Here is an 11,640-nt window from a genome sequence, read left to right on the forward strand (position 1 = left end):
ATGCTTTTGGGAGGTATGAAGTTTGCATTTTGGAGGCCTATAATGAGAAGGTACAAAGGTGTTTTCGAGGGATAGGATTGTGAATCAAAGTGAATTATGGCCATATGATATGTTTTGTTTTCACTGTCTGTAAAATTTGTATTGTTTTTTTTACACGGTTACACTTCGTTTTCGTCATATATCCGTACAAGGTGGGGTGCTTATTGCTTACGTGCAACAATTATTTTCTTTTGTCGTTTTTAGCCAAATTGAAATGTTATGCTTCGGTTGCGTGGTAGATTGTCATTTAACAAAAAGGTAGCAAATCACAATTCGCAAAAATGTTATACAATTTGTATAGCCAAATTTTGGTTTGGTAAATAATTGCTAATCACATATATATTATATAATAAGGCTATATTACTTTGGTATATGTTATAAATAATATATTTTAGTGATCTCTTTATAATTATTCAATCATATACAGATATTTATATTTAATTGACATGTTATTTAATATTATTAATTTTCTAATATTGTTATTAAGTTTTTATAATCTATTAATTATTATTTTAATTTTTTACCCTTACTTTTTTTATTTAAATGTTATTTTGAATCTATAAAAAATTAAATAATTTTTCATAAATAATTGCTATTTTCTTTTACTTTTAAAATGTTAATCAAAATATAATTTTCTAAAATTATTTTAATTTCTTGTATTTTAATTAAACAACATAAATATATTAATATATAGACTTGGTATCGTAAATATATCGGTATAGATATTTTTATTTTTTTTAGAATTGTTATTTTTAGAAATTTTATTATATTTATTTTATAATATTATTTTCTACAATTTTAGATTATTAATATTTTACCATTTTAGTAATTTTTTTTTTAAACTTATAGTATTAATCAACTATTAGATTTATATTTTATAAATATTTTTAATATATTATCATTGTAGTAACACTTTTATTTTTCTTGAAACCATATAAGAATTGTATAATATTAACTTTTTTATTATTTACAAAATATTAATATATAGACTTGGTATCGTACATATATCGGTATAGATATTTTTATTTTGTTTAGAATTTTTATTTTTATAAATTATATTAATAAATTTTTATTATAATAATAAAGATAGTTGAAGAATTTTATAAAAGTTAAAAAATGCTAAAAAAATAAAAACATTTATACATATTCATTTATGGTACCAAGTCTAATTATTAATACACACACATATACATATAAATTATATATATATATATATAGATATAATTTATAATATATGAAATTGAAGTAATTTTAGAAATTTTTTATTTTATTAATATCTTATTTTTTTTAAATAATTAATTAAAAAAATTAGCTGTGATTATATATATATATATATATATATATATATACATAAAATTGAAATAAAAAACTAATAGTAGACCAATATTATAAATTAAAAATAAAAAATATTACTATAATTATAATATATTAATAATGTAAAATAGTATAAAGTAAACTGTAAAAAAGTAGTAGATAGCAGTATTACAAAAAAAAAAAGAATTTATACTTATATACGTTCCAACTAGTTATTAATATATATTTATATATTTATTCTATGTTAAAATAAATAAATAATTTAAAAAATTCTGCTGTAAAATATATTTTTTAAAAAAATATTTGGATTTAAAAAGAAGAATAAAAAACATTTGAATAAATAGGTAAAGATAAAATTAATAGTTATTCATAGGTCGTAAGAACTTATTTGCAATATTAGTTAATAAATAATATTTAATAATATATTAAATAATATGTGAATTAAATATGTGTCGATGTCGTATTGGATAATAGTAGAATGCATGAAAATATGTTACGTAAAATATGCACCCAAAGAATAGCTATATAATAATTGATCTTAACATGTATAGAGTTATTTTATATAAATTTATTGTATAAATATAATTTAGACTTATATTAATGGGAAGTGTGGTGGAAGTGAAACGTAACGAGAATTGGTCATAAGTCATAACTCAGAGGATTTGATGTTGTCTGAAAAAAACGTAAGAAATGGCCGTAGCACCCCAAACCCAAACCCAACTCTCACAGCTTATAAGGAAGAACTTTGACTTGGTTAGAATATGCATTCGGCATTCCCTAAAAAACGCTTCACGTGGTCCATGATTGTGAAATTAATGAAGAAAACATTTTACGAAACCCTTGAGCAACTTATTTGGATCTGCGCAGAACCTTCTCTACCATCATTATCATATGAGAGATCGTTTCAAATTGGAAAAATAACTCCACCCAAGTGAAAAAGGTAAAATCAGATTCTATACAGAGCCTTTAATAATTAATTAAAAATATTAGTTGAATTGAAGATAGGGTGAGTGTAGACTTGACGTTCGCGGCAAGATATTATTGGTGGAGGTATCTATCTAGGTTTGTAATGGTAGGAAGGAAAGAGTAAGATAGAAAAAATAAGGTGAAATAGGAAATAGGGATAGGAGGAGGGTAATAATATTAATGAGGCAATAGAATATTAATGAGTAAAGAGTGATTAGTAATTAGGAACAGTAGAAGTAGAAGTAGAAGTAGAAGTAGAAGTAGAAGTAGAAGGGAACTAAAAAAAGGGAAATAACGCGAACGCACAAGAGAGAGGGTAGAGTAGAGAGATTCAAGATCTGATGATCGGTGATAATCGTTGAAGAGAGAGAGAGAGAGAGAGAGAGTATGGGTTGTTGCCAATCATCGATGTGGCTGAGAGCGAGGGAGAGGGAGACTCACCCTGAAAAGGAAAAGGAAAGGGAAAGGGAAAGGGAAAAGGAAAAAGAGCAAGCGTACGGTAACCACCAGAGGGCATCGGAGGGAGAGGGAGAGGGAGAGAAAGAAGGCTTCGATTTCTCCTTCTCCGAGTTCTACTTAGCGGACCTCAAGGCGGCCACCAACAATTTCAGCTCCGACTATATCGTGTCGGAGAGTGGGGAAAAAGCACCCAACCTCGTCTACAAAGGTCGTCTGCAGAACCAGAGCCGTTGGATTGCGGTCAAGAAGTTCAGCAAGGCCGCCTGGCCCGATCCCAAGCAATTCGTCGAAGAGGCTTCCGGCGTCGGCAAGTTGCGCCACCCTCGCCTCGCTAATTTAATCGGCTACTGCTGCGACGGCGACGAGAGGCTCCTCGTCGCCGAGTACATGCCTAATGACACTCTCGCCAAGCATCTCTTCCACTGTATCATCCTCTTCTATCCCTATTTCTCTTCCTTTCTTTCTTTTTCCTTCCTTTAACTTACTCATTTCTTTCCTTCAGGGGAAACTCAGACCATTGAGTGGGCCATGCGCTTGCGTGTCGCTCTCTATATCGCTCAGGCTTTGCATTACTGTAGCTCCGAGGGACGGCCCTTGTACCACGACTTGAATGCATACCGTGTTCTCTTCGACCACGAAGGTGATCCCCGCCTCTCCTGTTTTGGTTTCATGAAGAACAGCAGAGATGGCAAGAGTTACAGCACCAATCTTGCATACACGCCTCCTGAATATTTAAGAAACGGTAACTAACTCCCTTTCCCTTTCCCTTCCCCTTCTCACCTTTTAACTCGCTAATTCCCTTTATTCTTCATTTTACAGGAAGGGTCACCCCGGAAAGTGTCATTTACAGCTTCGGAACCGTTCTTCTAGACCTCCTCAGTGGCAAGCACATCCCTCCTAGTCATGTAACTGCCTTCTATCCTTTACCCCTTTGCTAACTGCGCTCTTTCTATTATTAACTCACACCTTCTCCATAAGATAGCTTCTCAACCTGGATTTAACTCTAACCAATTCATGTCTGTATACACATACACACATCTAGTTGAATTTGACTGATGGACCAACTTGGCATTTTCATTATAGTGAGTTGCTTCTTGTCACAGAATTTGATTGCCTGATTCCCGCTTATCACTGAAAGCTGTAAATGCCTCTTTTGTTTTAAATTGAGGTGTTCTAGTCTTAAACATGTAGTTCTTACTTTCAGTGCCTTTCCTTATAGATCTTGGCTATTATTGTGTTCATAAATGCTTGTCATGACCATATTTATTTTGTGGCACTGAAGTTGTGCTTGTGCAATAAATGATATTACAATTTTGTTCAATAAATGAAAATTTAACTTGTGCAAATGGCAACTTAAGGCATGACAATCTTTCTCTTTGGTTGATAGTTATTAACATTGGAAGTTGCAGATGCTATGATAGATATTTTCAGTATTTTTGTTTATCTGATGTCAATGCATTTTCCATTTGCTGACTTGTTCGATTATCTTTATTGGTTGGTGCCATATGGAGTTATCTGATTCTGTTTGCAGGCACTTGATATGATACAGGGGAAAAACAATATGCTCTTAATGGATTCACATTTGGAGGGAAAGTTTTCAACAGAAGAGGCAACAGTAGTTGTTAATCTCGCCTCTAAATGTTTGCAATATGAACCAAGGGAGCGGCCTGATACAAAGGATTTGGTCACAACACTCGCCCCATTGCATACAAAACCCGATGTACAAATCCCTTCTCTAACTTAATAATGGAACAAATTATTTACTGAATACAGTGATTGAAACTTTGTTGCTTGAACGGCCCTACTAAATATTCCATTATCACCTAAATAAGATTTTATGTTGGATGTTAAAGTTCCTTAATGTCTAATATTCATATTTTTTGACTTCTGAAATTAAATATTTTTTATTTGGTCACTCATTGCAAAATGAAATCTACTTGGTTGGTGTCTCTTCGCTCACCATTCTCAAATTTTATAGAACTTGGTAACCCAAATATTAGGCTGGGTGATTTGCATAGGTTTAATTTGACTCTGACTAGGGTTTCTTTAGGCTATACACTTTTCAACTTGCATGAGATGATATCATATGATAAGGGGTTTGTGTATAAGATAGGTAATAGATGATTCATATGTCAAGTTCAAAAACAGCCAAAGTAATTGGTTTATATGGTTCTAGCGGACAGTTAGAAAAGAATTGGTCATCTTTGCTGGTTTGGTCCTTGTTTCAGGGTTATATTATTAAATTAATAAATTTCATTTCAATCACCCAAAAAATAAATCTTGTATGTACTTCTGTTAGTCTATTACTTTTAAAGGATAAAAGATATTTTGGTAATTTTCCTGATTTGATGTTATCTTGAAATATAGGCACATAAACTTTAAGAGACATGTTCTTTGCATGCACCTATCTCATTAAGAGATTGTCAAGACTTCTTATCTATGGTTAGTTTTATCTATGGTTGGTCAAGAATTTGGCCATAAGGCTTAAATTAACCTCACAAAATTGACTTCATCACAAAATCAACCTGTTGGGTGAGGTTTGTTCAAGTCTTATAGGGACTACATTGACCACATTTCTAGGAATAGACATCTAGAGCTAGACAAATACAGGTAACCGAATAATGGATCTAAGATGGACTTTGATACTTTATTAGAATTTGGACTTATGGCTTAACTTAATCCAACAAATCAGACTTGTAAGGTGAGGATTAGATAAGTTTTATTTAAGCTACATCTCTAGGAGATGTGAGAATAAACACACTAACTCAAGCCTGAAATTATGACAGCCGCAACGAGGTGGCAATTATGATGGGGTTACTGCAATTAAGGTAGATTTCCAGCACACCCTCTCACACCTAGGGCTATGGCTTTGGAGTGTGGCAATAGGGATATTCATGGATCAATTTTTTGAAAAATCCAAACCAATCAATTTTAAAAAATTGTTTGGTTAACTGAATTGTTTTTTATAAAATAAATTGGTTCGATTTTATTAAAAGAGTTAGATTGTTTTTTAAAAATTGGATTGGTTCGATGCAGTTCGGTTATTTACTTTATACTCATGGTTTGTTTGCTTGTTTTTGGAAAAACCAAATCGAACTGGAGATATCCACTTTATAAAAATGGACTGGTTAATTGAATCGTTTTTGCAAATAAGATCGATTTGATTTTTTTCCTCAAAATGGGTCGGTTCAAATTTTTTTGCACATCCCTAGTGGCATATATGGGTGGCCCAACAATGAAACTAGGATAGGCTTGATGACCATCTTTGAATTTGGGCTTAACACCCAATTCAACCCTATAAAATTGGTTTTAAACAACCAACTTGCAAGGTGGTGATTGTTCGAGGCTTATAAATATAAGGGCTACATGTCTACATTGGCCATATTTTAGTTGATGTGGGACCTTAACACACCCCTTGTGCTCATGATTCAATAAAACACTCACTTCTAAGAAAAGAAATTTAGAGCGAAGACAAATAGGGTGACCAAATAACAAATTTATGATAAGCTTTGTTATCATCTTAGAATTTAGGCTTAGAACGTAACTCAATTCTACAAAACCAATTTGTAAAATGAGGTTGCTCAAACTTTAGTATCTCTATTTAAGCAATATATATAGGCAATATTGGACTAAACACCCCCCTAGAGGTTGCAATTTATGCAAGTCCCAAAGAGGTTGTAATTAAGATGGGACATGGATGATCACAATTAAGGCTACTTTCTCACACCCCCCTCACTCCTAAGGTTAAGGACTTGGAGTGTGACGATGCAAGTGGTCAAACAATGAATCTAGGATAAACCCTAAATCTATATTAGAATTTAGGCTTAGGGTCAAATCAACCCCACAAAACCAACTTTAAAATTTAGCTTGTTAGGTGAGAACTATTCAAGCCTTATGAGGACTATATTGGCCATATCTCTAATCACTTTGAGATCTTAATGCACCCACTCACACTCATGCCTAAGAGCTAACAACAACATCCCTTCATGCCTAGGAATAAACATCTTAAGTGTAGACAAATATGATTGGTTCAATAAGAGATCTATAATAGACTTTGATTCCATTTTAGAACAAGTTTTGGGCCTCCACAAAAGTGGATTGTAAAGTGAGGATTGCTCAAGCTTTATAATCTATATTTAAATTATCGCTACATGATATGGGAATTAAACACATTGAGGCTACATCCAATGTGGGACTCAAGTTTTATACCTTGCAATTGGATTCTAACATCTCACAACACCTTGCCACATTGACGCTCACATGAGCTTACTATGCAATAGCCCTTCGACTAGTTTTGAGTGAACAATACAATGTTGGTGTAATAATAAATCTAAGATAGACTTTGATACCATCTAAGAATTTAGGCTTAAAGCCTAACTCAATTTCGCAAAATCAAGTTTAAAAAACCAACTTGTAAGTTAACACTGTCAAAGCCTTATAAGGACTACATAGCTATATTTCTAGTCGATGTAGGATCTTAACTAGTTGGTTATAAGGAATTCTCGGTTCATAATTACGACACACCCTTTTGTGCCTAGGATTGGACATATATATGGAGTGTGGATAAATATAGGTAACCCAATAACAAAACCCCCTCACATTTAGGAATAGACATTTGGAGTGTAGACAAATATGAGTGACCTAATAACAAATCTAGGATAGACTTTGATACCTGTTTATAATTTGGATTTAGAGCCTAATTCAATTCCTCAAAATTAGATTGTAAAGTGAGGATTGTTTAAGCTTTATAAGCTTTTTTAAGGCCATATCTTTAGGTGATGTAGGACTAAACACCATCTTGAGACTGCAATTAAGGCAGACCCTAGAGAGATGTTAAGGTGGGCTAGGAGCGATTGCAATTAGGATAGCTGTTCAACAAGTAAACAAGTCCTAATTCATATTTTGCGTGCATTTTAATTATAGGACATTAAGTAGCTTAAATTGCACTTTGAAGTCCCTAAATTTTTAATTCAGCAGTTGTGGTTTTCTAATTTTGTAAAATTTCCAATTTTGGTCCAACTGTTAAATGTTCATTCATTAACCATTTAACTTGTAATTTGACTATGATTCAACATTAAGTAAATAACGTGACAATTAATATTTATTAATATTTTGGTTAAATTAAACTTGTAGTATGAATTTCCACCCCATAAAAATGGTAAAAGGAGATAATAGTGAGGTAAAAATAAAGAGCAAAAATGAAATTTAGTATTAATATTATTGAATATTAATTGTTACATGATCTACTTAATGTTAGATCATAGTCAATGTTAAAATTTTTTACTTCAGTCATTTGATGAATATTTAATAATTGGACCAAAATTGTGGATTTACAAAAATGGAGGATTAAAAATTAAAAATTATGAAATTAAAAACTGGGAGACAAAAATTGCAGATCAAATATAACAAAGTGACCAAAAGTGTAATTTAGCCATGTAAACATGAAAACTATTTATGTACAGACTGTTTATGGTATTGCCTTTATATGTTATACAAAGACAGTCAGTTGGATAAGGATGACCCAGTTGATAGACTCATGATTTCAAAGTTTAGCTTATGTCATAAACCTGGTTGAATGGCTGATAACCAAGCCAGTGAATCAGTTAAATGTCTTTGGCTGCCATCAGAATCGGACTACAATGAGCCAGATGTTACTTTCAAGTTTGCATTTAATTGCAGCTTGAAAATTCTCAAGCCAGTGCATATAAATATGTAAGGTCCCAAGGCATGTGCATTGAAGGTGTTGAACTTCATATAGTCATTGGATAAAATTTTGTTATCCATCTAAAATTTTTAACTTTGCATTCATACATATCTTACAAGAATGTGTTAATTTAACTATTTAAGCAATATACTAAAAATGGTGCACGGAACAAGCTAATTCTATGCAATGCTGAACGTGACTAAACAAATTTCTCCCATGCTTTTGTATGTATGCACGTATTTTTATTGTCTTTCTCGTCTTATCATGTATTTCTTGGTGTGTAGAAAACTAGAGAAGGGATTAAAGGTGTATTTTGAGCTCTAGCAATGCCAACAGCTTCTCTCACTTGATATGGAAATATATCCTTGTTAAATGGCAATTTAGGTGTATAGATGGGATTAAAGCAACATCAATACTGGTTGATTGTTTTTATGTGCTTCAGGTTCCTTCGCACATCATGCTTGTAATTCCAAAGCAGGAGGAAGCTCCATCAACCCCACAGCGCCCTCTTTCGGCAATGGGTGAGGCATGTTCAAGAATGGACCTAACAGCCATACATCAGATCTTGGTTGCGACACACTACAGAGACGATGAAGGAACTAACGAGGTAACGGATTGGTGCAATGGTTTTAAATGTACGAATTTTGGTTGGATGATATGCCATAAGGTTTGAATTTTGGTTCAGTTGTCGTTCCAAGAGTGGACTCAACAGATGAGAGATATGCTGGAGGCAAGGAAGCGTGGAGACTATGCATTCCGTGACAAAGACTTTAAGACAGCCATTGATAATTATTCCCAGGTGCAATTCAGCATTTGTTCGACATTGTAAACGATTGTAGCTTAGCTATGTGCACGCTAATTATTTTGAGCTGCTTCTGCTGTGTTATTTGTGCAGTTTATTGATGTTGGAACGATGGTCTCCCCAACTGTTTTTGCAAGGCGCAGTCTATGCTATCTGTTATGTGATCAACCAGATCCTGCGCTGAGAGATGCAATGCAAGCACAGTGTGTTTATCCAGACTGGCCCACGGCTTTCTACATGCAATCGGTTGCTCTTGCCAAGCTGGACATGCACAAGGATGCGGCTGATATGTTAAATGAAGCAGCTGCGTTGGAAGAGAAGAGGCAACGAGGAGCGAGAGGATCATAGTTTTATGCAGTGGGCTAATTTGAGGGAGGGTGCCAAGTTCTGTATAAAGGTTGAGTTGGGAAGCAAAACTAACGTTTGAATCTGAATTTAAAATATGTCAGAGAAATACAGCACTGGTGGAGTAGATGGCGCATGCACTTTATTTCACCATCTTATGGGAATCGGTCACAACTTGAAAACTTTGCTCTAAATTGGGAAGGAGTACCGGTCATTTTTCCATTGTTAATGAAATTGATTGTTTGATGCCTACTGGGTTACTGTCAATCAGGTGTTTATTGAGGTTATTCTAACTCCCCCACTGGTCAAGGCCATGGTGTTCATATTATATTATGCCTGCATAATCTACATCTACATGGAGTAATAGTAATACATGTGCAACTTTTATTCCTAATATCATTTTTTGGAAATATACCTTCTATTTATTTTTCAATGATTAGTGGAGTAAAATCCTGAATACATAGTTCGTAGTAGTAGGTAGCATACCACAATTTTTAATCAGGCGCTTAATTTTGATCTTTACAGATATATTTAAAGTATTTTTCCGGGTTAGAGAAATGTAAAATATTAGTTTTCTCACATACTTTTTAGTTTATAATATAAATATGATTATTGAGATTTGTTACAATTGGTTTAGACAGCTTGCTTTACTTTAGCCTTTATTATACCAAAACACCAAAAGCCCCTCTTACTTTAAAGGTTACTCGTGCTTCGTCTATTGTACAAAGTTAACTCTGGAAATTGTAGCTTTGATACGATAATATAATTTATTTATTAGTTAGGCCACAAGTATCCTAAGCATTATTCGGTTAGAAATTAATCTTGCTTGTGCTATTGTAATTATCATTGGTATAGAGAATTTTTGCATGACAATTGAACATAAAATTTCTTATTTAATAAATTATTCTCATATAAATACAAAGTGTCTAATTACTGTATCAATTTATAGGGTTAATAATAATATAGTTTGAGAATTTTAAATGCCGTCATAATTAGTGTATTATATCCTTTGTTAAAAGCACTTGGATTCTATTTCTAGTATTTCATAAAGGAATAGCAATTCAAAGGGAAAATGTTCTAGTGCTTTTAAATTATATGGACTGATTTTGTCACGTAGGTTTATAGATGAATAACCTCGTCTAAATACCTAAAAATAGTGTTTACAGATTGGTTGATTCAGTTTTAAGAAAAAAATAGAACTAATCAAAATAAATTACGTTGGTTTAATTAAATTGAGGAGAGGTAGAGAAAGAAGCCAACTTCGTCAAGAAGGGATTGGTTTATTTTTTAGTTCATAAAGTTGGTTTCCATTCTTTAAATTTTGGTTCATGAAGTTGCTCCAAACCAATAGACACCCAACCTGAAATATTTTTCTTTATCCACTCATGATTCAATTAGGGATAATAGGTAGAGCCAAAGTTGGGTACTATAACACTCAGTTCCCATATTTGCGAATGAAAAATAAAATAAAATACTTGTATCTGCTTTCAAACTCATATATGCATTAAAAAATACCCATCGTGACTTTGTTCTCCATCTTTATATCCACTAGGTAGTTAGGTAAGGTTCAAGTCTTACTATGTTTTAGTAATTATATATATATATATATATATATATATATATATATATATATATATATATATATATATATATATATATATATATATATATATATATATAAACATCCATTTATATTAAACTTATTTCGTTCGGTAACTCATACTCTATATTAAACCGTAACGACCCAATCGTTGAATTTAAAATTTTTAAGGTACATATTAAATCTGAAAATTTTTAAAAAATTTAAAAATTATTTAATATTTCATTTTATTAATTCAAATTAATAGATATATAATATTTTTTTAATTATCTGCCAATTTGAATTAATGAAACGAAATGTCAAATAATTTTTAAGTATTTTAAAAAATTTACAGATTTTTGATCTGTGCATTAAAAATTTTAAATCCAACAATTAGATCATTAAAATTTGATATAGAACATAAGTTATTTA

At 32.1% G+C, this 11,640-nt stretch overlaps 1 protein-coding gene across 2 annotated transcripts; it reads left to right on the plus strand.

The window, feature by feature from the left end:
- The first annotated feature begins 2,225 nt into the window (after positions 1-2,225).
- BSK1 (BR-signaling kinase 1) lies at positions 2,226-10,062 on the plus strand. 2 transcript variants are annotated; one of them, XM_020378729.3, is made up of 7 exons: positions 2,226-3,202; positions 3,281-3,520; positions 3,598-3,683; positions 4,328-4,498; positions 8,925-9,089; positions 9,168-9,281; positions 9,378-10,062. In XM_020378729.3, exons 1-7 carry the CDS (start codon positions 2,707-2,709, stop codon positions 9,630-9,632), a joined length of 1,527 nt encoding a protein of 508 aa, XP_020234318.1. In that variant the 5' UTR covers positions 2,226-2,706; the 3' UTR covers positions 9,633-10,062. The 2 variants fall into 2 exon arrangements, with proteins under 2 accessions (XP_020234318.1, XP_020234317.1); XM_020378728.3 differs by having other exon boundaries at positions 2,240-3,202; positions 4,310-4,498.
- Positions 10,063-11,640: the final 1,578 nt, after the last annotated feature.

Source organism: Cajanus cajan, chromosome 9, assembly GCF_000230855.2.
Source record: "Cajanus cajan strain Asha chromosome 9, NIPB_CcT2T_4, whole genome shotgun sequence".
In the NCBI taxonomy this organism is placed as follows: domain Eukaryota; kingdom Viridiplantae; phylum Streptophyta; class Magnoliopsida; order Fabales; family Fabaceae; genus Cajanus; species Cajanus cajan.

Excerpts from the sequence above, each read along its gene's own strand:
- BSK1 (XM_020378728.3), top strand. The coding sequence starts at position 2,707 with ATGGGTTGTTGCCAATCATCGATGTGGCTGAGAGCGAGGGAGAGGGAG. Across the intron at positions 3,203-3,280 it reads CGCCAAGCATCTCTTCCACT|GGGAAACTCAGACCATTGAG; the intron begins GTATCATCCTCT and ends TCTTTCCTTCAG. Across the intron at positions 9,282-9,377 it reads CCATTGATAATTATTCCCAG|TTTATTGATGTTGGAACGAT; the intron begins GTGCAATTCAGC and ends TTATTTGTGCAG.